The sequence below is a fragment of the Corvus cornix genome, chromosome 2, assembly GCF_000738735.6.
Source record: "Corvus cornix cornix isolate S_Up_H32 chromosome 2, ASM73873v5, whole genome shotgun sequence".
Lineage (NCBI taxonomy): Eukaryota > Metazoa > Chordata > Aves > Passeriformes > Corvidae > Corvus > Corvus cornix.
In genome coordinates, this window is record NC_046333.1 from 40,223,404 (window position 1) to 40,249,426 (window position 26,023).

A 26,023-nucleotide genomic window follows, 5' to 3' on the forward strand; every position below is an offset into this window, starting at 1 on the left:
GAACATTGATGCCTTTGTTTGCTAAAATATGTAAGTAGTGAAAATTTTGGTAGTCATCGTGCTGGCCTTGTGCACCCCTTTCTGCACAGATTTGTAAACAAATCAAATACCTCGACTCTGCGCGTGGATTGGCCCCTCGCACACCGGGAGAAAGAACCTACTTTGGGACACCGAGAGCCCCGTGTGACCGGCAGGTCCGGCTGCCCAGGGGGTGCGGGGTAAGGAATTAAACCCGCTCGGGCCCTTTAAGGCCCCCCCACCCGCCGTCTGTGGGCGCGGGGGCTGCCGGCGGTGACCTCACCCCTCCTACTGCGCATGCGTTCGGGGGCGGGCGGCCCTGCCCAGCTGAGGGCGGGGACCTCGGGGCTCCACCGCGCGTGCGCGTGGCGCAGCGCCGGGACGGGCGGCGCGGCGTGGCTGAGGGCGCGGGGAGCGAGGGGCGATGGCGGCCGCCCTGGGGCTCTCGTCGTCGCTGGGCTCCCCCGCCGTGAGCGAGCTGTGCCAGAACAGGCGAGAGATCTTCCTGGAGGCCTCGCGGCTGCTTCTCACCTACGCGGACAACATCCTCCGGTGAGCGGGGTCGCCGTCTTCGGTCCGCGGGCGGTGCCGCAGGGTCCCGCCGGCCGCTCCCTGGCTCCGCGCGGCGCCTTCGCTTCTGTTGTATAATGCTGGAGTTCAGAAGCGTCTCGCGTGTTCTTGTCGTCATTTTGAAATCAGTGTTGCTTACCTAGAGGTGTAGTGTTCTGGATTTCTATGTCTTCATTTATTGCTGGTTGGCTCTGTAAGTTTAGGAGTTTGTATATTAACCACAGAATCATGCGTTGTTCCTGATTCTCCACCTTAGGTGGATATTCAACTACCTAAAAACAAGTGGATGCATCGCAAGTAATTTGACTTAGTTTAAACTTCACTTTAACTTCATTTTTGCTTCATTTTAACTTCATTTTTTCTTACTCTATTTTTCCCTTGCGCTTTGCTTCTGACTTCGCAAGGTCGGTACCAAGAGATAATTATAGCTGAATTTCTGCGAGGTGGCTCTGTAGGGTGCACATACACACCAGTACGTGTGATTGACCTTGATGTCTTCCAGTAGCTCGAGGTATATGGGCTGCCCCTCCCTGTCTATATCTGGCTTGTCAACCTCTTGTAGAAGCTGCTGCGTGACAGAGAATGGCGAGTCCTGGGCTGACTCCTTTCAAAGAAAGAGGCAAGAGAAGAAGGCTTTTAAAAGTGTTGAAAGAGGAAAGGGGAACTGAGAAGTAGCACAGAGACTCCAGTCGTTTCACTCATGTACCAGGCAGTTCAGCACAGCTTCCGTGGCGGGACTAAAGCCATCGAGCATCAAGCTGAGGGGTTCAATTAGAATGCACCAGGATGCGAAGTTGTCTCTGAGTGTCTCTACAGACTTAGCTCTGCTGGGTAGGACTACAGAACATGAATTCATGATCATAGGTTGCAAGCTAAAATTTAGCACCAGTTGGTAACTCTTACAGTTAAATACAAAAGGACATTTATTAAGTTAAAGTTTTATGTAGGTTTCACCTAAGAGATGTAAATGAAACTAAACTTAAAAAATCATTCATAGTGTAGTTACCCAGCTTTTAAGTGTTTACTTAATTTGCAAACATAATTACAACTTTCAATTTCTTCAGGAATCCATATGAAGAAAAATACAGATTAATTCGGATTGGAAATCCAGCATTTTCCACAAGGCTATTACCTGTCAGAGGAGCAGTTGAATGTCTATTTGAGATGGGGTTTCAAGAGGTGAGTATAATTTAGTAACTTCTGGTGTCTTCATCAATTTACACAGTAAAATGTAAAATTTTAGGTTTTATAAGGCAGTAGATTTTAGGGCAGTTGGTGTTTTTTTTCAGTCCTTGGCTACAAATATCTGTAGCTAACCAGCAGAAAATTTAGATGTGGCTGCTTCAGAAAAATGGTGGAGCTAGAGCTACCCTAATTCATAACAAGATTTTTTTCTGGTGCTCAGGCACGCTGCTGGTTTCCTGAGTGGCTGGATACATATCCATGCTGGCACAAAGGCAGTGGTGGGAAGCAGAGTGAAAACCCCTTCTCTTTCTAGCAATTCACTGTTAGGTGAACATCAGACAGTATAAAGGAGTGTTGAAACTGCCATTTGAAAGAGAGAAAAAAAAATAATTAAAGCCCTACTCTTCTTCTTGTTCCTGCTATCAGTAGGGCCCCATAGTGATTTAGATACAGAAAACTGATCTGATTAAAATTAAATCTTCTAGAACAAAACCAGAAATGTTTTTCAGCCAATTCACAGTGCAGCTGCACAAGTACTGGTGTTGTCATGACAGCAGTGAAGGGCAATAGACTGACTGTTCAAGTAGTAGTAGGAGGGTGAGTCCTTCAAAACCCATTTTTAAAAGTTATGAAATGGTATCCTAAAATAGTGTTGAGTGAGTCTTGACTCTCTTGCAGTCAGAGAGATGTATTTCAAAGATTGCTTTGTATTCTCAAGTGGTCTCTGTCTTGGTGGAACTTAAACTGCCAAAGCTTGTTAAACTAGAAGCAGATTTTGTAATTACTGGAAAGCTGGGTTGTCGTTTAACCATGCAAAGCTCTTGCTCTTGATTTGCTTTCATTTTTCTGTTTGATGCCGCACTTCTGTATGTGTATGTACATTATGTTACTTAGGTCCAGCTGTCATGAGACCTCTGCCTTCCCTTTGGCTAAAGTTAATTACTGTAATTTTTAAATTAAAAGTATGCTGAAAGAGGTGGTGACTGCAGAGGGAGAAACGGTCTGCGGATTTACTCTCATGCTGGTGCTCAGGAGACTTTTAATGGTCTATTTAAGCCAGAAGGTGGGCAGTGTAGCTGCAGAAGTACTTGGGCAGGTCTCTGAGAGTGTGTTGGCTCAGTCTTATTTATGGTTATTGTGTCAGTCAAAGCCAGAGATCACAAACTTCTCCTCAACTGCATGGCTAATACTGTTCCTTCTCGTGTTTCTGCTTGCTAATGGATTGATACGTTCCATTTAGTTTTGTGGTGATTTTAAGTGTTAACACGAAGTCTGCATCTGCAGTGATATGTGACCTGAAGTAATTGTAGGTAAACAAATCAGCTTAATAAATAGAAGTGCTGCAGTGGTAGAAACTGAAACTGTTAAAGGATGAATGCTTCAGGATATTCATGTTTTTAGTAACCTATTTCTTTATGTTAAGTGCACAGATATTTGATTCTGTCATAATTACTGATCTCTTGTTATGTTACCAGTAATCATATTACAGTCAAAAATAAAACCCAGAAATCAACCTAGGTACTGGTTTCAATAAGAGTAATATTTCATATTGGAAAACTTAAAATTTAGACCTAAAAGATACCAGTATGTAAGAGAATTTCCAGCAGAGGCCATTCTAGGGGCTTCTTCCTTCAACATTGGATGTCTTCCTGTGTTGCCCAGCATTTTGCTGCTGTGCTGTGAGAACTGAGCATTAATTGTTCATTTTGGTTGTTGCTGCTTTCTGTGCCAAACCATAACTACACAGTCCATGAATGGCTCTGCAAAATAAGTTACTAACAAAAGCATGTTGTTATGAGCCCTCTTTCTCTAGATTGTCTATAGGTTCTTGATCTGGCAGGCTTCTGAAGCTGTGAGAGGCTTCAAGCTTCTACCATAATGGATCGAATCTAAAAAGCTGAATCCTGCCAAGCCTTAGCATGCTAACTTCCAGTAAACTGCTAGCTATAGCTACAGATCATTGACTAGCTTAGACCTGCATTAACTGCTGAATTCATTTGTCTAAATTTTAGGGAGAAACTCACCTGGTTTTCCCTAAGGAAGCTTCGATTGAGCAGCTACGTAAAATCAGAGACTTAATTGCTGGAGAGAGGAGTAGCAGACTGAATGAGTCAAACCAGATCCACAGATCAGGATCCTCTGAAACTGTCAGCAGCACTCAGACAGCTGCACCACGGCCTTCAAGACCTGTTGACTCTGTTCTTGCCCCTGCCCGTCAGCAACCAGAAACATCACTCGTGCAATCTCTTGAAATGGTAATTATAACCTGAAAACTTCATAGACTCATTATTAGTCTTGCATATAAGATTGGAGAAGCGTTAACTTTTAGGACAGGTTGCTCAGAGAAACTGAGTAGTCACTAAATAAGCACATGGTTGAGCCTAGAGCAGCTTGGTCTGACCTCATAGCTAATCTTGCTTTAAGAAGGTTGGACTAGACTTTTTTCCCACCACAGTGGTTTCTGAAGGTTTTTGAGTGTTTTCTTCAGTTTACATGCAACTTAAGCATGAAACATGCTATAAACGGAATATTAGCAAGAGGTTTTGTTGAAGATGTCCATAAATTTCTATTGATCAGGGTGTCATGAAAAAAAGCTGATATGTATTGAAAGGGAGCAGCAAGATGGGGAAAAAGGGGAAGAGTGGGAAGCTAAGACTAGGGTTATATTTGGCTTTTGAGAGCTGGCAGAAGAATGGGAGCATAACTGTAATGTTTGTAATTGTTGGTGTCTTGGTTCATGCATTATGACCTCTGTGTGTAGCCTGTGAGGAGGGCTTTCTTTTTTCACATGTGCCTGTCATTAAAAACAGGAATTTAGCCAGATAAGGTCAAATTTATAGTTATTTAGGCTGAGTTTCCTTTGTCTAAGAGGTTGAGGTGAAGTTCCTGATCAAGACAGAGCAGAGTCCTTTCTTCTGATGTTAACTGGCCTGATGGGAGAAGACTCAGCACCTCATATAGCTTTGAAAAATTAAATTATGTCTTTTGATAGAAGCTTTTAAGGATGTTTTGGTTTAACTTTCTGGAGAGTTTTTCTTCCTAGAACCAATCTTGCTTTGGTCTCAAAGTTGGTGTAAGATGAGTCCTTCCAAAAGCTCACTTCCTGTGCATCCTTAAACACAGTTTGCCTGTTTTAAATTATATTATCAGTATATTGTTGGATATGAATTATGACGTACTGTTTCTTCCCAATGCCTGCCCAAGTCAACGAATGAGAAATGGCAAAGCATTGTTTGAAGTGATGGCTTTTGGGGCTAGAGAGCACTAAATGACCCATCATCACCCAAAACGTCCTTTGGGAAAGGTACTGTTGTAGGCATGTTGTGTTGAGATGTTTAAGCTAATTAAGTTAGCGTGGCAGTAGTTGCCTCTAAAATATACTGACTGGATTTATTTTACTTTGTTTGGAGGTTTCTGGGTTGGTTTTTTTGGCCTGCTTCTAGATTTTTACTATTTCAGTCACGTCGGCAACCATGGTGGAAGTGATAATGAAACCTGTAGAGTGACTTGCTGCTGCTGTGCGGCTTAGTACAGGAAGCTTTAAAAGTTGATCTTGTGATGACAAAAATGTTGCGGATTTCAAGTTGACAGAATGTATTCTGAGGTTAATCCTTTTAATTTCTAGTTATTCTGCCCTGACCTACAGTAGCCATCAGAGTTGTGGATCCATTTCTCTGAAACTATTAATTTTCCATGCTTCCATGCCTGGGTGGTGGAACCAAGCTTATTACTATTTAGAGACATTGGTAATGCAATGTTTGCGCTCGGTTAGAATTCTGTATTTAGCTGATCTCTGCAGGGAACTCTACTGATAGGTCTCTGAGCCATTGAATTTGGTCTGTATAGTCTGAATTGATTGGAAGGAAGTCTGGCAGTGACTTGGCCGTATTGCTTGCGCAGCAGTGGGGAGTTTGTTTTTCAGTGAGTACGCTGCAGAGTTACAGTTGTATTACTGTTGTATGCGCTGCTGACAGATGTCAGAGAGATACAGAGTTGTTTCTGTATTGCAAGCATTTTTTCTTGCCTGTGTGTTTCACCTGTCATTCATGGGAGGCCTGGTAAGTGCATGGAAAAATGACTTACTTGAAAGAACAGGAATATTCCTAAATGCACAGTTCTAGCCCATCATTAATTTGCCTCATTGATTTCTTCTGCATTTCTTGTCATAGAATATTCTTGAGATTTTGGGGAGAGTTCTGGCTAGTTGTTAATTCTGGTGGATGGATTGTGATCCCTTCCTGAATGGCACAGCGATTACAGGAGGAAAGGTGTATCCAAACTTAGAACTGCAGTGAGGTTCACCACACCTCTAAGACTAAATGTTTGCGTAATGCTCCATAAAGTGGCTTTCATGAAGCCGGTTAAGCACTACTGTAACACTGATGGTGTTTGCCTCAGAAACTGGAGTTGTCAAAGAATCCGGGTGACTTCCTGCTGTGCTGAGCAATATCCCTGCGTACCTTTTCAGGAAACTGACAGAACATGGAGGTCTTTAAGCCTTTGGCCATCTCTAATGTCCCTTATTTATTTCTTTCAACTTGCATTAAAGTGAATCTGGACACAATGGACTTTATGATGTTAAACCAGTTACCTACAGCTGATGAGCTCCAGGAGGAGCAAAACCAGCTGTGTTCTGGGTTATCAGTTATGGAAATTAAGGACTGATCCTGCAATACTGCACAGCATCAAAACAATCACTTGTAATTTAAGTGCTTCTTTAAAAGAAGTTATCTTCTGAAGGGTTCTCACACCTGTGTGTATTATATTGCATTTGCTGCCAGCCTCTCAGGGAAGTGTTGCCTTTTTCATTAAATTAAGATGATAGTTAACAAGGCTGAAGGCTGAAACATGATGCAGCAATAGAGAAAAGGTAATTTAGCAGTGCCACAGGCTTCCTCCAAAAATATGCCAGGCTCTTACTTTCAAAATCCCATTTTACTTTCTGTATTGTTCTCTCTTAAATGGGAATAAATAGTTTGCTCTGTTACCAACTTAATTATTTTTAACTTCAGCTGTTAGTTTTATTATCTATGCGAGTACCTTATTGGGTGCAACGTGCCGCTAGGTGACAGGATAACTGACTGAAGAAACCTAGTTCTTACATCCAGTTGCTCCTGAAACAGATTGTTCAGTGTGTGGTGACTGGGCTGTCTATTCAAATCTGTGTCAGAGTTGATCTATAAAGAAGGAAGTAGAAACAGACAGCATTCATGAATAAAAAGTAATAAGCAGAATTCATCAATAATATAGTTCTACAAACCAGTGTAGTAGTGTCCAGAAAATGAAAGTGATTACATGTATTTTTTTGGATTTTGAGTAAAAGGTGTCCAAAAAAAAGATGAAGGGATGAGGTGGGGGAGAGAAATAAGTCCAAAAACTTTCCCATCAGCGGTGTCTTTAAAACCAGTTTTCTCCCTGAGTTAGTACACTTAGGACACCATTCAGAATGCTCAGAGATGACAAGACTGGCTTTACAGTTTGAGTGGTAGTGTCTTCAATTTTTGTTAATATCTTTGCAAGTAAACATTTTACCTGTAAATAAATATATAATGTAAATATGAGCATAGAATTATGACTGACTTAAACTAAAATAGGAGACCTTGGTTATTCTGCCTGAAAGTTCATGAATCATCTTGTGACTGAAGATCCTTTTGCAGGCTGCAAATATCTTGAAAACACTTCAAACAAAATTTGAGGATCTTGTATTGATGTATGAGGATCCTTCTGTTCAGCAGAAAGCATTAGCTGCAATTCCCCTCCAGGAATTGAAAAGGAAGGCTCAGAAAAAGCTAGCACAAGCTACAAGACTGGACAAAGGTAATACTCCCAAGTTAAAGTGTATATGAAAGTAGAAATGTTCTTTCAAACGTACTATACATTGGCTGTGTGTAGTTGGTCATATGTCTGCAGGTTCCAAAAGCTGTTTCTAAATTGGAATTGCCTTCTTCCTGATTTACTGCTCTCTCCTCTTATTTTTGTTTCTGTCATCCATCTTCTACTGCTTTTATGTAGAAATTTTGGACTCCTAATTTCTAAATTAGTAGAAAGCAGTGCTGGGGAAACAAATGTTGCATTCCTTGAATCTCGAGTGAAATAGCTCCAACAAGAGGAGGGGAGATTCTGGTTCAAGTAGTCATTGTTTTGAAATTCTCAGAGTGCAGTTTTCCTGCACGTACTACAGTTCTAAATTCAGAACAAAATTTTTAAGTACTGCTTCTCTTTTTTAAAGTGATACTGGTGAGATTTTGAATGAGATCTTTCCAAGATGCAACCTTATACAAACAAATGATAACTTTCCTTGCTAATGCTTAAGTGAGTAGGGTTATTCGCATGCCATCCTCATGGAGCTAGATATGAAATGTAGGCGTAAATACTTGTGGCATCAGTGTCTGAAATTTATGTTTTCTTCATAAATGCAAATTTATTTTGAATGTATGAAGTTTTTGACAGTTAAAATGACATATTTCTATTTTCAGGTGATGATTTTAGATTTGTTTCAGTAATATAGTGAAATGTTACTTCTATAGGATAAATATTAAAAAAATACCATTCCAAGGCCATATTTAAACAGAAAAATCCTTTTCACTGTGAATCTTTGCTAGAAGACTGTTTCAAGCAATTCTGCTAACTTTATAGAAGTGCTGTTGGTTTGCAAACCAAAACTGATCTCTGCACATGTTTTTTTTTTTTATAAGTTACTTTGTGGTGTCTCATACGGCCACACGGTAATATGTAATTGTGCCTTTGGCATGAAGGAACTTTTTGGCAATGGATTTTCTTAGTAATTTTCCTGTTTTTATAAAACTGTACTGGGAAGTAAGAAACCACGTGAACAAATACAGAGCATTCTCATTCAGCAGCATGGGACAGTACAATGGGGAAAAGAGACTTAGCAGTAATAAATTACAACTATTAAATTTCTTTATAAGGGAAAAAACTAAAGAACAAGCCTAGCTCTTAGACTCTGTTCTAATACGACTGTGCACATTGTTTAAAAAGGGGAAGGAAGGGGGAGGGTAGGATTCTGGGTGCTTCTTCCCAAACCATCAGGCTGATCTAGTCAAAATGGCTTCCAGACCTTAATTTAGATATAAATCAAGGGGAAGGGATGGAATTCCGCTGTTTCAGATTGTGACAGCTTGAAAGCATTTTTCAAGACCTTTATAGAAACATTTGTTTTGGAATGGATTGTGTATGAGATGTTTGGGTAATTGGCTTTCAGCTTCTTTGGTTTCTGTCCTGCTGCATTAAGAATGCCACCTGTGGGAATAAATAGTTAGTGCTAGGGGACACTTGTTTTTAGGATAGGCCTTGCAACACATAATAAGATTTTTGGCTCATAAAGACTATACTAGAAAGATAATAGTCATTTGATCAGAAGTAGAGCTTTGATTTTACTATTTCACTTTACCACATTTCATTAGAAAGATGGACTGAACAGTCAAAAATAGCTGTGTATTACAGCCAACTGTTTTCTGCTCAAATAAATCACATTTATCATTTTTCCATGTAATGGTTTAATAAAGGATATATTTTTCAAATCAAGAGAAAAATGTTTATATCATAGCAGTCATATTTTCACAGATGGGTTCTAGTTTGAATGTTGTTATCCAGGAAAAGAGAGTATGGCTTGTGCTTGAAATCTTCTCATTCAGCTTTTAGCAAAAAGTTTGAATATACAAGCATATCCATTTTGTAAGCAGTAAGCCCTTCTCTGAGTGAGCACAAAGGTTTTTCACACACATGAGTAAAAACAAAAAGTTTACTATAATTAGAAGTCAGGTGTTCTTGCTTTGATTACCAGATGATCTCTTCCCATGCACTTCATGATCTTGGCAATGTGTGTTTAATAGTGTTAGTGTTCCTACAGAGTCTTTTGTACCAAAGATGGCTACAGCTTAAGAGCAAGATGTGAATTGAGCTTAAACACTCATGTTAGTCTTTTTTCATCATCCTGAGAAAGGAGCTAGTGCATAAATTTAGTGCAGCTGCTTTCAACTTCCTTTAAGCAGCATTTTTACAAATTTATTTTGTATATTAATATTCATTAGTCAAACCTGTCTGCACTGTGACTAGAATAAAGCTGTAGTGCATAAAAATAACTAGGCAGTAATACCTATGATTGCAGTGTGGCCTAGATGATGAAGTTAATAGGAGGAATTACTGGAACATTTATGTATCTGAGAAGAAAGAGTATCTCTTTGGGCATTGGAACAGGATGTACATTTAAGGATTCTAATGAGTTTAAAGGGGTGGGTCTCCCTTGAAAAACTGGACTTTTAGGTTTGTTATTTAGGTAAAATGGGGCTGTTTCCAGGTGTCAGAACAGTGACAGTGTGTGAGTAGATTCTAACACCTGTTGTGAATAGGAAAAAGAGTCTGATGTGGTGAAATCAGCTAGAGTAGAAAATTAAAGACCTCCCATGTCTACCTTGGATGAGCTGAGAAAGGTGTTTATTTGCTGAAATTAGAACAAACTCAATTTGCTTGCATGGTGTATACATGTGTTCTACAATAATTAAGCTGTGTTTTTAGAAAGTCTGTACACCTGGTTGTTTAGACTGCTGCCAGTGTCTGGTTCTTTGGGATTTTGAAATCAAAACAATTGTTATTCCTAGTTTAATAGCTAAGATAGGAAAATAATGTTTCAGGGCAGAGAAAGAATTAACTCTCTCTTCCAAAGTCCTGGAAGAGCATGAAAGGCATGAGGAACTTCACCAGGCTTAAATGTAAATCTGACTTGTTTTTCTGAGCAATTTCTTATTCACATTCTAGCTGTAGTATATAGGACTGCAGTTTTTTGTTCTTATGATTGAACTTACTCAGCCCTGACAATTTAGATTTTCTTTTTTGTATGTTTAAGTAATATATGAAGCTTTTTAATACAATTTTTTTATTTTAGAAGTACATAAAAATATATAAAGGCCCCGAGATGCTGATTTGCATAGGCACTGTCAAGTTCAACTAAATTACTTTTCCATTTGAACTAACTGTGCGTTGTATAAATTTTACAGGTGCACATGTGAATGAAGAGGACTTCTTATTGTTGGAGCTTTTGGACTGGTTTAAGACTTCCTTTTTTTGTTGGGTAAATAGTCTTCCTTGCAGTAGGTGTGGTGGACAGACAGAGCCTAAAAGTGACTACCTGTTGCCTACTGATGATGATCTAAGGTGGGATGCCAGTCGAGTGGAAAACCATTACTGCAACCAGTGTCAGCTCTGTAATAGATTCCCAAGGTGAGCATATGGAGATTTGCTGTCTTTTTTTTTTTTTTTTCAAGAAACAGCTTTGCATTTGTGCATTTTGTGAACAGGTGAGAAGTTGTTAGTTCAGAAAGCAAAGAAGCTGTTCTAAGTAACATGATAGAATGATGGATGAACCTGCAATTTCTCTACAAGATCAGAGATTTTTAAGAACAGTATGTGCTTTCTCTTATGTGGACTTGTTCTGAATACTTGTCTGGCTTGGTTGGGGTTTTTTAGTGTTAATTTGATGAAGTACAGCTTCTAAATAAAATATGTTCATATTGGCAACCATATTTAGGTAGGGTTTTGTTACTGCAGGGGAAACTTCACTTCTGTAGCAAATCACAGTGTAATGCACAACTTTTGCTGAATCTGTAGGAGGAGAGCAAATATACAATTTATTTATACTTTTGGCAACTGTTAAAAGCACCAGCATACTAAAGTCACATTTTAAGATGTCTGAATCAATTTTGAAAACTTAAAAAAGCAGATTCATTTCAGTGCTGCTGTAAACATACGATGGAGTCATGTGAGTTGAGGTAGCATTCTGTTCAGACATATTTTGTGCAGTACCGCAATTATTTCCATTATCTTCTCTGGACTGGTCAGTACTGAAGTCTGTTAAGATCATCAGAACACGATGTAAAGATTTCTGAAAGGTGACATGTTTTCAGTTGTTCTTGTTGTGTTTTGTTTTTCTCCTGTAGGTATAACAACCCTGAAAAACTTCTGGAAACCAGACGTGGACGCTGTGGCGAGTGGGCCAACTGTTTTACACTGTGCTGCAGAGCTGTAGGGTTTGAAGCAAGATATGTCTGGGACTATACAGGTATCAGTATTCTGGAGTATTGTAACCTTAATACAAACCTATGCAAAAGGAGGTTATGTGTTTTATGTTTCTCAGATCATATTAGCCATCAGGCAGTGCGTGTAATTACACAGGTTAGCTAACAAAGACAATATACATTCAATTTCCTGTCTTGCCTGATGAGATGAAGTACAGTTCTGCAAGTAAGGTCAGATGACTGACTTCAGAATCTTTAGCTGAATGTAAGGGACTGTGGTCCTAAGAAGGAGGAAGCTTTGGTAACCTTTCTAAATGTAGATGAACAGAAAACATGTTCTTTCACCTGTTCCTTCATTTAACAAATTGGAAGAAGTTACAATGTTCTGCAAGATTAGAATAGAGGCTCTGTCTTTATAATTCATTGTTTATTCTTGGCCTTTGTTACGTAGATCATGTGTGGACTGAAGTATATTCTTCATCTCAGAAAAGATGGCTTCACTGTGATCCTTGTGAAAATGTCTGTGATAAGCCTCTTCTCTATGAAACTGGCTGGGGAAAGAAGCTCTCCTACATAATTGCATTCTCCAAAGATGAGGTAGGTGTAATGATGCTAATAATAAACAAACTTGCCCTGAGGCGAGTGTGCAATGTATTCCACCTTGGTGTGATTTCCAGAATTATTGTAGAAAAGCATACTTTGATTAGCTAGCCTCTTTAAATGAAGCAAGATACATGGCAATTTTTGATTGCTTTATTTTCTTGACTTGTGCTTGAGGTTGTTGATGTCACCTGGAGATACAGCTGTAAACATGAAGAAGTACTCTCCAGAAGGACAGCACTCAGCGAAGCTACGCTGCGAGAGACAATTAATGCACTAAATAGAACGGTATGTAGCTTTTCTTCAGTGGGTTTCTGAGAGTGAAGCACAAGCATCTGCAGAATGTGAAGTCCTCAAACAAAGGAATGCCTTTGGTAACCTCATAGGAATGTCCATGCACTATGGATATAAAAAATGCTGTTAATTACGCATTTTACTCTGAATACGTAGGAGTCAGTTACAGTGCTGAACTTAGGGGAAATAATGGTGTGTGTGTATGTATTAGTTTTCTTATGGGCTTTGGAGCAGACTTGTACTTGCTGGGGGTAAACTGCAACTCTTTAGTTGTTGGAGTGAAGGCTCCTTTGGACTCAGGCCCAGAGGGAAGCCAAAGCACAGGGGTTGAATTAAAACCTTTGGACAAGCTGAGATACATGAAGCCACACCAAAGTGAAATAGAAATATAGATTTTTAACTTTTAGTAGAAATACATGCTAAGTGCCTTAAACATTAAAAAGCTGTAGCAGAGACCTCAAACACAGTTGTTGCTGCAGCAGTGTTACCTTGTCACAGAATTCTTTACTTTAGACAAAATATAGATAGAATTATACTGTTCACATTTTTTAGATGGAGTGTTCACATAAACAATAAGAACTGATAGAAACTGTATACCAAATCTGTGTAATACCTATGTAACACTTGTGTAAGACTTAGCGACTGTTAGAATTAGACTAGGATAGGTTAAGAAAAGAAAAACTAGAATAGTGTGTTAATCTTATTGGTCAGTTAACAATTATAATCCACACATTTTCTGTAGGAAAAAATACAGAGTGTAGAGTGTATAGTGTATAGAGTATATGGAGCATATAGAAGAAGCTGATTTTGCCTGCTGTTACTGTTGCTGCTTGGCTTTAATCATGTAACCCCCTTCAAACTCTGCCTTCAAGAAAGCTATGAGACTATGAAATAAAGAACTTAGCAGAACAGCAGCCTCCTCTGCTCTTTCACCCTGGTCTGAGAAGGAAGGGTACCCCATCAAAAGCTCAACACTTAGTAACTATGTGGACTCCTTCAGGGTGGCTGAACATTTTCCACATCAGTGCTGCTGTAACTTGAAAACAGTAGCATTTACAGTTGTAAGAAACGTAGGTTTAATTTGCTTTCAGTGACTTCTTACAAGCTCTAGGAAGTGAGAGGAATGATTCATGGGCTGTTTCCAAGACTTTCAAAAGGCGATGATACCATCAGCAGAGCTTTGACTCAGAGCCACATTTGTTTACACTATTCATGCTTAACACCCCCAAAACACATGGAGCCATTTGCACCTGCATGTCATAGTTGCTGAACCTCTCTGCTAAGCTTTTTCCACTCTGTGCTTGGGACACCGTGAATTTGATCAATATACTATAATACCATAAAACCTTGAACCACCTTGAGGTTTCCATTTTGTCCTCCCTTCTTTAACAGGGCTAATTCCCCTGCATGGAACCTTTAGTTCCAGTGGTAGTATACAGCTGATGGCTTAATAAACATGTTATGCCTTTTTGAGGCATGCTGTCTTGAGAATTATAGCCATACACTAAGACTGTGAAGAATTGAGCTGGACTTGCGTTCAAGACCAGGGCTTGAAATCATTTTAGCAGTAATGAAAAATTAGAGCCACATAGCAGAGTGGAGCACTGAGAAGGGTAACCAGAGCAGCAAAGCAAAAGGAGGCAAAGGATCAGAAACTTTGAAGGTGTCTTAGAGCAAGTTTTCATTACTCCATTCAGTCACAAGCCTCCAGCTACTATGCTTTCCTTCCTTGCAACCTATTCAGACAGTAACTGTTACAGAGGCCTCCTCTAACTTGAACTTTCCCCATCATCTCCTAGAGACTGGCTCCACAGTAGGAGGAATTACAGTCTTTGTACTGCTTGATGCAGAGCTCCAAGAGTGTCTTTTAAGCTCAATTTTTCTAAGTTACAACTGAAGAGAAGCACGGTATGCAGGGTACGTTATCACCTGTACTGCAGTGTTAATGAAAATGTAGTCTGAGGGATCATTATTTGTCTTTCCTGTATAAAGAGCAAAGGCTGTGAGCATTACTTCTCTGGATGTCTTTCTGTTCCATTGCCAAGCAGAGACCACACAACAGTTCAAAGGATGTTGAGTGGCTTGCTGTTAAATGGGTAGCAGACAAGAATAATTTAATCTCTTCAGTACTTATTTTACCTCTCAAAAATACTTTGTGTGTTTTATCTGGGCCAAGCATTCCTAAATGGGTGTGTAGCCTCTGGATTATCCAACATCTGATAATATTCTGTAGTACCATAGCACACTCTGACTACGGATTTTCTTCACGTACTTTGTATGGGCAGTGCCCTATTCCAGTCCATTGTATGTTATCCCTATAGAAAGTGGGGGAGGACCCTGAACTTCTTTGCTTTCATTGGAGATTGGATGGTGGAACAGGGAAGCAAATTATTTTATTTGCTCCAGGCACCAATTTTTTGGTAGTGTTTGTGAATGGTTATAGCCAAGTCAACTCTTAAAAGGAAAACTAGTAATTTAGGTTGAATTGCAAGCATTTCATGCTGATTGATGTGAGATGAACCAGTGTTCCTTGTCAAAGGTTTGAAATTCAGTTCCTGCCCTCAGTTTATCTGTTGCTCACCCAGCAGTGGGTCTACCTAAACTGTGGATTATCAGTCTCCTGAAAGCAAAGAGTCCTTCAGGAAGCATCAACAGCACAGCTCGCATGTGACGCAGAACTGATTTTAAAGGTGCAGTTCACCATCCTTCTTCCTTCGTGCTACCTTTTTCTGCAAAAGAAAGGTGTGGCCTGAGAAGGTACATAGAGGGTAATATCTTAAAAAAAACCCCAAAAAAACAACAAAAAGCCCCCTCAAACAACCCAACCAAAAAAAAAAAAAAACCGACCAAAAGCAGGAAGTTTGAGCCATGGCACTTGGAGTTTCTGCAATCCATTTCTGGTTACCATGTATGTCATTGGTAGGAAATGTAGTTACAGGCTTTCCCGGCACAGGCTGTGTTGATGTCTGCAGAGTCTGAGTGTTTGGCATGCTGGACCTGCTGCATTACTGTGCAAGAGTCTGCTGGGTGGTGGGAGACGACCATAATTAGCATACTTGGGCTCTTTATATTGAGGAACTTACTGATATCTTGTATTGTGCATAAAGAGTTCTGTTTTTTGAAGTCTTCATGTTGAAACACTGCTCCGTAACAGGTTTTTTCAGCTATTGTTACAAAAACTACACAGCACAGGCATCCAGTTCTCAGCATAGCATCAGTGATTTCAGTGGTGATGATCACTGACACTGGGTTTTCCCTAGATGAAAGTGCTTGAAGAAAATTGTGGATTGGTATTGTAAATTTAGGATAAACCATATCAAACTTCCTCGGAGCTGGAGCAAGATGAGTAGTGCTGCATGGGGTTATATCTAAAGTGTCTGGGCAACTGTTAGGAAGGCCTGATGTTTCATGGGAAACTGCTGGAACCACTGGTTATCATCCATCAACACAAGTAGAGGTGTGTTTCCCCTTGCTGTGTTAGAACTGGTATTTGGCATCTGGAATTTGTTCAGCTGGAGCTGTTTCTCATCATTTCTCTGTATCTATTTTCCTTTATCCAGTTCCACATTGTTGACTGAAACAAAAAAAGTCTTCAGATGTTTCTTTTGTGATCTCTATTAGCAAAACTTGCTGGGGTCAGAACTGCTTTTGAGATAATTGAGGCTTATTAACCTCCAGTTTCGGGTCCCAGTGGGCTGAGTGTGCATGCCTTGGATGATCACCAAAGCAGAAAAAAAGATGATGTTTCTAATAACTTATATACTCAATGTTGAACTTAATTTTTTCAGCCTCATGTGGGTTTATCCACAGTTAAAAAACCAAAAGCCTTCACATTCCACATTCGGATATTTGACATGAAGATCGTGTAGACAAAATACCAACATCTCAATAAAATTTTTTTAAGTTGTTCACCAAAAAAATGCTCATAGTTTTATTCATGTAAGCAAAGAAAATGTGTAATTCCTTTTATTTTCCACTAATTTTCCTGGAACTAAGTTTTTCTTAGTTTTCTGACATCTGCAAAAATAGAGATGTCATAGTTTGTTTGTGACAAATCAGTGAAAAAACTCTTCCAAAGAATTTTGTTTGGGCTTACTCACAAAATCTTTTGTTTGGGCTTACTCACGAAACCAAGACAGTTGCCAACCAAATCACTCCATGTTAGAGAAGAAAAATTTGACCACAAATGATGCTTGCCTTTTCTTTCCTCCAAATAATATCGAGAAGAGCTATGGTACAGCATATATATGCATAGTTATAAAACTGTTATGGAAGTGTTTTATCATCTTAAGTAAATGTATTAAGAGCAAAGCACAAAAATTATTTTAAGAGAATTCCACATAGTGCCTGAAAGTTCCTAGAGAAAGCACTGCTGTCACATAACTGTGCACTTATGATTGGTTTATATTTGTGTCTGTGGTATAAGATTAATGTTTCTAACAATCAGGCTAGACTTTGAATGTTAATCTGCTTTTTCAATTCTATTTTTCCCTGTTGGTGTCACTGTAGAGCAGAATTACAAATACCATTTTTTCTGAATGTTTTCTTTCTTCCTGAATGTCTTTTTTCAGAGACAAAAGTCTTTGTCAGAAAACAGGAAAAGAGAGCTCCTGGAAAGGACTATTGTGGAGCTTGTTGAGTTTATTTCTCCTAAAACACCTAAACCTGGAGAATATGGTGGAAGGACATCAGGCTCAATGGCTTGGCGAATAGCCAGAGGTGAAATTGGTCCAGAGGTATTTAACTTTAGCACTGATGACCACCTTAGAGAGCTAACTAAGGCTTTGTGATTATGGGCTGTAAAGGAATGACACTTCATGGTGGGTAGCCAGATTCAGCTCAAACAAGTGAATCTTGTGAAAACATTAGGTGAAAGTTTGATGTGAATTCAGTAGAGGTCCACAAGTAATTTTTGAGAATTAATGATGGTCCATTGATTCTAATAATGTTTTGGACTCCTTGATATAAAGTGTGTTTTGTTCTTAAAAGTTAAAAATACTTTTTTTCATTTTAATTAGTTAGTTTGATGGAACTAGAAAGTTTAAGTCAGTTGAAAACAATTGGGAAAACTGTAAAAAATGTTTGAATGATTAGTTACTTCCAGGTTTTAACCAATAGTAGGTTTTGACCAACTATTTTTGTTAATAAATCGATGTGGGAGCAATTAGAATTGTGTAAATTAAACAATCTCTTAAATAATAAGCTTGATTGACTTTCAGATCAATATTTTTTTTACTATTTCCAAAAGCAAGGTTTGATTTTTATTTATTTTATGCTAAGATACAGTTTCCCAGGACCATAATCGTATTTAGCTTGAGTCAGGATGCAAAGATGTGACCTCAACTTTGTTGCAGTCCCATCATGTGGAATGTCTGACTTGTCTATCCTAAATAGAGACAGTTAAGTGAAATTAATGAGTTTCTTAGGATTGTCTGGGTTTGAGAAACTAATAATTTATTGCAGTTCTCTGTAGTTTGGACTTAATTTCTGCTTTGCTGAAACTCATAGGAATAATGACTTTTTTTTAAAAAAAGTAATTCCCAGAAGTTACAAAGTTTGTACTTTCAAGTTTTTTGAAGTTGATTTGTAAACTGGCATACACAAGCACCTGTTGTAGTCATCACAGAATATTTGCTATTCAAAATAACTGTTTACTTATTCATTGTACAAGCAATGTACTCAACATATAAATTTTCTCTTCTGAAGCTCTAATTTCTTACTTAAATGATTTTAAAATTTAAAAAAATTATCTCTGAAAGTAATTATATGAAAATTTAAAAAGGAAAGGTACTGTCCCCCTCTGGAAAAGGTGCAGGTGTACTGTAGGAAACTGGTTTAAAACTCCTCTTCTGCAGAAATGGTTTTGTCCGTGACCTCTCTTAAGAAGGACATTTTTTTTTCACTTGGCAGCAAAACTGAATTGCAAAACCATGACATACTGTTTAAAAGTTACATAGTCTTGGGGGAATTTCAGCATTGGGGAATGAAGGTGCTTGTATTTTTTGGCTTTTTCAGAAAAGAAAAGAAGTAGTTTTTATTCCCTCTGAAAAGGAGAAGACATCTAAACTGTTCCATCTCATCTACAATGTAATAGACGATAGTTATACACGGGTTTCCAATAACAACGAAAAAATACATGGCTGGGAAGCAGGTGTTTGGAAGGCAGAATCTATTTGGAGAAAGGTTGAAACAGATTGGAAAATGGTAAGAATAGCAATTATTAAAAGCCTATAATGTACAGTAAAAGTATGATAACTCCAGTAGAACAAAAAGCCATCACCAGTGTTTGGAATCAAAATCTCTCTTGGTGCCCATAGAATTTAGTTGATGTTAGTAAATGCTGCTGTTAAGGTTCAGTAAGATTGCCGGATGATACAAGAAATTGGAAATAAATTTAACTTGTCTTTCAGAAAGGATGATCGAATGAATCCTCTTCAAGTAGGTAAAATACTTGCCAGAGCACCAAATTTTTAAAAATGGCTTCCTTCTTAGGCTTTTGGGAAAACGCTGTTTTATTGAAAAGCAGTATTTCTCTTGAAATAAAAAAATGTGTTTGTTGGTTTTGAGAATAGCTTTATAGTGTATAATATCTCTTTGATACGCAGCCAAAGGAAAAAATTGTAATCCTAAATAATACAATTCCATCTGCAAGAAGACAAAAAACTGTCAGTTATCCAGAATATTGTATACCCTGCCCAGAATCCTTCCCAGGTGTCAGGACTGAGCCACACAAGAGTCATATGCTCTAAATCTCAGAAGAGAACTGGTACCTGTGAAGTGGGAAGGAGTCATGTAATAGCAAAGCAGCTTTTCCCACAAGAGCAACCAACTGTGGAACATTCTTGTCAGGGACTAGAGCATGTTACTGCTTTTTTTCCTCTTGCCATTCTACTAGTCTGAAGGGTCTCTGACCAAGCATTCTTCTAGCTTCCCAATGATGAAAATGGAGCTAAGTGTAACTACCTTTTGAGATTTTCTCTGCTGGGTCTATACATAACTGACTTGCAAAATGCAATGGGGGAGTAACTTGAAGAGGTTATGCTGCATAAAAGAGAGAATTAAGGAAAGAAATGGGAGAATAGTATAAAAGATGTCACAACAGGGTACACTAATAGTAAAAGAGAAGTAACAAAAACTCAGAGTAAGGGACAGATGTTCTCTGCTTCCTTAGGATCTGCTAAAAATCTGACAGTACATTATGTTTTCAATTCTGCAATGATCTGTTATCCTCACTTTTGCAAGAAACATGCTGTCCCTGCACTGAAACTAAATTACAGTTCTGCTCAGCTCTACTAATCAGATAAGACAGGGTGGAGCTGATCTATAAGACCAGGCAAAAAGATTTTACCTTTGTATTCAGTAGCACCTCAAAAGGATGAGATGATGGCATTGAGGAGCTACAGCTCCAGGTCTCTCTCAGGGTAGTGGGTAAGGCATGTTAGTTCTGCAGGAATTGCATCCTGCAGAAAGTGTGTAAGAATCTAAGAATTTAAAATTACTTTTCATTGGGGGTTGTCTATTATGGGAGACAGCAGCAGAGGGAAAGGTTGGTTGGGGTTTGCCTGTTCTTTTTGTAACTCCTCTAGTACCTCTGCAAGATGCAGCTTCGGAGTTTGAATCAGCAGCTGTCCAAGAACTGAAAAGCCAAAGGAACCTTTACAGAAATACTTGGTTAACATTTATTATGTCATGAATGGAAAGACATTTAAATCTAAAAGCCACAGAAAATGTATCTGTAAGTATTAGACCAGGAGTAACAGAAAATAACCACTTGGGTTTATGGTACACAATGCAAACAGGTACAAACCACAAATTCAGATTACCCAGAGATAACCTGATATCCAGGACTCAAACAGGCAGACCACAGTAGGTGATAATAACAGTGTAAGATCCTGTAGATCTGAAATCCATGGATTTGTGAAAAGCTTGTTTTCCAGAAGAATTACTGCAGTGGAAGAGAATTTGAATGGGTTGGTTGGTTGGTTAGGTTTTTTCTTCTTTAGGCATTTTTCAAATAATACTGGAAACTAAACAACCAAGTTTGAAAGTTAGAGGAAAGTAAAAAATACACAAAAGGAAACTTTAAATTCTTTTTTCTGATTAAATGCTTGGATATTGTAATGAAAGATGAAGCAGACTAATGTTTGAGGCTTTTCTAGCATTCAAAACTGTGTTTATTGCATTTCAACCAAGTAGTATGTAATGGGGTGTTTTGCTTTCCTTGCTCAAATACAGCAGTTCAGTAGGATCTGATCAAGGGAAAGCTAGAACAAGCTGGGATACTACTTAAAAGAATGTGCAGAGGTCAGCACCTTCATGAACATTAAGATTGCACTCATGTGAAAACAGCTTAAATCATTACATTTTCATAGATGATCCTCAGTGTAACACCTTCACACCTTCGGGGATTTTGAGCTTTCCTCAACATGAAAATAGTAATGCTAAAACTCTGGTTTATAGTCTGTCAATGACATTTCTATATTAGGGTGGAATCTGAAGTAAAACAAACTACTGTGTTTTATTATCTTTTTATTCTGGGTTGTTCTTTCAAGATCAAGAAATAAAGAGCTGAGTAAGTCCTCTCAGTATGACATTAATCAGAAGCCTGGACATGACAGAATTTTCATTTATTTAGGATTCCAAAAGGATCGTGGTAGTTTGGACTCTTTAACCTGTAGTGTCTGTTATTTAGGTTTGCTGATAATAGATGTTGGACTTGAAAGAACTGTCAGGCACTTTTTACCAAATTCTTATGGGGGTTCATATAACTTTAATGAAAGTTAATATGTGAGCATGACTGTTCAGCAAAGTTGAGAACAGCATTGGGACTAATTTAAATTCTGCAAAGTTGTAAGAGCTCAAATAATGTTAAAATGGGATTTATAAACAGCTGGCACATATGATTTGCTTTAAGAAAAGACACAACAAGTCCTAGGAGAAGTCGTGCGCAGCCACAGCTGAAGAATCTACTGATTGTACCACGCTTTTCATCAGCAATACTGAACAACTGAAGTGTTCTGTGCATTCAAAAAGACCCCAAATTATTCTTCTTTAAAAAAATAGTACTCTTAGGTGTTTTTGTGGCTTGAATTTTATTTATTATGGATGTTGAAACAGTTTAGTGTTCCGTAGCGAGGGGCCGTGAACATGTACAATTACCTAACTGTGGAATATACTTAGGGATGAAGTAAGAGGTTTTTTATATGAAATTATACTTCTTACAGTTTTAAAGGTTGAGGGCCTTGACAAAGAATGAAAGTGTGTTATCTTAAGATTTTTATGTCCTTGTTACAAGGATTAATTTGATGTGTGTGTTGGTCGTCTCAGTTTTTGACATGCCGGTTGTGTCTTCTTTCCATGTAGGTTTATTTAGCCCGAAAAGAAGGGTCATCCTCTGCTTCCATCAGCTGGAAGTTTGAGTGCAAGTCAGTCGGTTTAAAAATAGATAACGTTTCAGTTAGGACAAGCAGCCAAACGTTTCAGAGTGGAAGAATACAGTGGAGACTTCACTCTCCAACAGCAGAAATTTCTCTGATAGGAGGTAAGTGTGGAATTTAAATAATGAATTATATCATGCAGCAGAGGTGTAACTGGAAATAAATAGTTTATATGGAGAGAGTACTGTGCAAACACTAAAAACAAAGTATGAATATTCTTTACTTTTCCAACGGCGTTTCTTAGCAAGGTCAAGAGAATAGTGTGCATTTAATTAAAGCTGCTACAAAACTCAGTTTTATTAATATACACAGCCCTACCTACAACAGAGCAGGGCAAGAAGGAACAAAGAGTGAATACAAGATACTTGTGTCTTACTAGGAAGGATAGATGCTTCTGTGTCTGGTGGCGAATGAACCTGAGTAGCTGCAACTGAGATCCTTAAATATCCATTACGGCTTAGCCTTTTTAACGTGCATTATATATTATATGCTGTCTGGAGCTGTGGCTTACTGAATTATTTATCTTTTCCTCCAATAGATAAAAATCTTTGCTCCTATTCAGATTTTTCTGGAGCAACAGAAGTTGTGTTGGAAGCAGTTCTAAATGGAGGGGATGGTGAAGCTGCATGGCAACACACACAGCTGTTTAGAGAGAGCTTAACAGGATATGGAGAAAATTGCTTGGAGATAATTATAAAACTCAGTGACCTCTGAGAATCTGAACTGCAGAAATGTATTTTAGATTCCTTGAAGACATTACACCATGGATACAACATGAAGATTTGGTTGGCAATTCCTCTTCATCCTGCTGGCAGCTTATTTCCTGTTTCACTGCTTCCATTAAACCAACTTGAAACTGTACGTGTATTGAATAGGTAAACATCACAATGAAAACCTCTTTGCTATGAAAACAAACACCAAAATTTAGGAAAAGGGTACTTTATGGTTCAATCCCTTAAGTTTACAATGAAAAGGAAACAATTTTTAGGAAGCAAAACATGATCGTAGAAGCACAAAGCAATTGTAATTGATTTTAATTTGGAATTTTGGGATTGGCTTGCTGTTTTTTTGGGGTTTTTATAATCTACTAGGAAAAGTTGTTTGAATTCTGTTTTCCAATTACAACAGATGCTTGTGATGATTTTAAAATAAGTTAAACAGATTTAGACATTTTAAAAATGTTTAATTTTGTGTAGTATCCAGAAGTGCTGAAATTAAGTTAATTTTAAGATTGCTTCAAAATTTCCTTGTTAGATGTCTAAGTATTAAAGCTGTGTTTAATACCTAGAACTATTTGGAAGCATGACAGTTGCTGGGAAAATAACCTCATTTTGAAAGAAACGTTCATTATGTACCTAAAATTGTCATGGCCTGTGATACGAAATTGAGGCTTAAAACTGAGTAAGAACATCATTTTTTTCTATGAAAAAATAGGTTATTCATTATAAATACTTTTTAATGCTATTAATTCAGATTTGCTTAATAAATCTTTTAAAAGGTAGGCATGTAGGTTGAAATCCTTTTAAGCTATTGTCTTGACTTGCTCTAAATACTATTCCCAAATTTGATGTAAAAGCATATACATTTTTTTTCATTAATGCAGTGTTTAAATTTATTTTCAGACAATATAATAATAAAAATACTATCCAGGAGATGTCAGATGTTGCAGTGCTCTGAATAAAGCATGGAGTGAGTGTTCAGATTAGATAGTCTTTGTCAGAATGTGAGGAAGGCTATGCCCGGATTTTACAAGAGATTTTCTATTAAAGAACTAAAATGCAAAGTTCAAACTATGGTTTTATTTTAAAATAAGTGAGAATTAAGGATGATGTTCTTAAGATCAGTGTTTTTAAAGTTCTTCTTCCTTTTTCTGATCTTTCCAACCTCTGTATTGATTTGAAGTGTTTGTCAAAAATAATTTATGTTGAAATAAATGTTTGCTGACCTTTCAACAAATCTAAGCAAATATAAAACTATTCAGATTTTATTAGAAAACTGCATATGTACAGTGAACACAGGCAACTTAAAAAATAGTAGATTATGGCAGCTCAGGAGTTTCAGAACAATATGTTATGGATTATATACTTTACTTCAAAATGTAAATGGACAGTTTATGAGGAGGATTACAAGAGTCTCCCACCCGTAATACAGAACAGCACAGTGATAGGGTACTGTATGGAAGGGTGTTTATCAATGCTTGACTAATGCAAAGTGAATTTGCCCATCTCCATTTAAAACTACTTATGTATGTGGTTTCAGCTAAATGCTTTTTCTGAGATTTTGAGTGGGAACCCAAAAGAAAAGTATTTTAGGCTAGTAAGTATACTACACTGGAAGAAAAAAGGAAAGGAAGACAACTCAGGTGCCACTAATGAACAAAATTTTTTCCACTTAATATTTTGATAGCTGAAAAAGTTACTGCATTAAGACAGAAATTGTTTTTGCAGTGTATTACTTAGAGGACCTTGAAGAATTGCAGAATTCCTAAATGCATCTGATAATTTGAAATCAGAAGGCAAAATAAATTCAAAAGTGGTAAGATAATCTTCTCATAATTTTGGTCAGAATCTCTGGGGGAAGAGTAATAGCTGCAGATAACTTAAAACTGTAAAGTAATTGAAGTCCATTTTTAAAATGTTTGAATGAATTAAAAAGATGGAAAAATGCCTTGCCAGTCTAATTAATCAAGAAGTACTTCTGTATATATAAGATCACATGCAATGAATAGAAGTGCTTATTTTAGGAAAGAATTAATAAGTAAAACACTCAGGCTGAATAGAGCTAACATGAAAAATTTAAACGGAACTCCTTCAGTTGTCTTTTGGAGTACCCTGTAAACAGTGAACACTTTGAATCTTGTCATACATAAGCTGTTTTAAAGGCACTAATTTTCTCTGTAGGTCTCCATTTCAGCCCAACTCTTAATACTTCTAAATTTTTTTTTTTTTAAACCAGAGGTAATTCCTCATCCACAGTTGTTTAATGTTAGCTTACAGTATCCTGAATTTGCAATGTTATATGGTGGAAAGACCCGTGCTGCAATCTGCTCTAAAAGTATGGTTTTTAAGTTATGCTGGCAGTGGTACAATACTAGATGAGTGATAGATGTTGATCAGGGCACATGTAGATAGAAGTCAGTGCTTACTCAATTTTTTAGAAGTTTGAGGAGGTGGAGATTAAATGGGGAAATTAAAAATACTGTTGCCTAGAAATGTATGGCTTAATACAGGTAAAATGAGCAATGTTTTCTAGAATCCAGGTTAGTCAGTACATTTTAAAGAACAACTGGCTGTCCACTGTGCCATGTGTGGGTGCCTTCAATGGTTGCACTGAGGTGTAACAGTGAAATCTTTTCCATTAAAGTTTACATAAATACTGTACTACCCAGTTAATGCTTGCAAACTAATTTTGGGGTGCATAGCTTCCAACAGAACTATGTGGGAGCCTGTGCACAGAATTCTTCCTTTCAAACAAGTACTTGTTGTACTGTTGTCTGTCTAGCGTTGATCATCCAGCTGTTGATTTTGTCATATCCTGTTTTGATGCTTAATGCTTAGCAATTTCCTACACCCCAGGAAGTTGCTGGAAAGATGTGTCCTTAAAATACATGAAGGAAGCCCCTTCTGGGCAGTGTAGAAAGAAAGCACAGGTACAAAGCACAGGTATGCAGGAATCAAGCAAACTTCGGTGTAAATTATATGCTTGCATTGAAAAGTAAGGAGTGAAAATTATCTTGTCTGGTCCTGTATGAAAATCTGCCTCCTTGACTCATCTGTTACCCTTGGAAGATTTTTCACATAGAGTGGCTTGGATGTAAGATGTAAACCCTATTATGTGCAACATCAGGAAATGTAGAACACTAAAAATAAAGTGTGTTTGTCTCCATAG

General features: G+C 38.0%; 1 protein-coding gene across 2 annotated transcripts; it reads left to right on the forward strand.

Annotated features, from left to right (window-relative positions):
* Nucleotides 1-379: 379 nt before the first annotated feature.
* Nucleotides 380-26,023, forward strand: NGLY1 (N-glycanase 1). 2 transcript variants are annotated; one of them, XM_010398932.4, is made up of 12 exons: nucleotides 380-570; nucleotides 1,653-1,767; nucleotides 3,786-4,028; nucleotides 7,419-7,590; nucleotides 10,788-11,010; nucleotides 11,727-11,848; nucleotides 12,256-12,401; nucleotides 12,582-12,692; nucleotides 17,270-17,434; nucleotides 18,714-18,902; nucleotides 22,062-22,239; nucleotides 22,674-26,023. In XM_010398932.4, exons 1-12 carry the CDS (start codon nucleotides 443-445, stop codon nucleotides 22,847-22,849), a joined length of 1,968 nt encoding a protein of 655 aa, XP_010397234.1. In that variant the 5' UTR covers nucleotides 380-442; the 3' UTR covers nucleotides 22,850-26,023. The 2 variants fall into 2 exon arrangements, with proteins under 2 accessions (XP_010397234.1, XP_010397235.1); XM_010398933.3 differs by having other exon boundaries at nucleotides 381-570; nucleotides 7,431-7,590.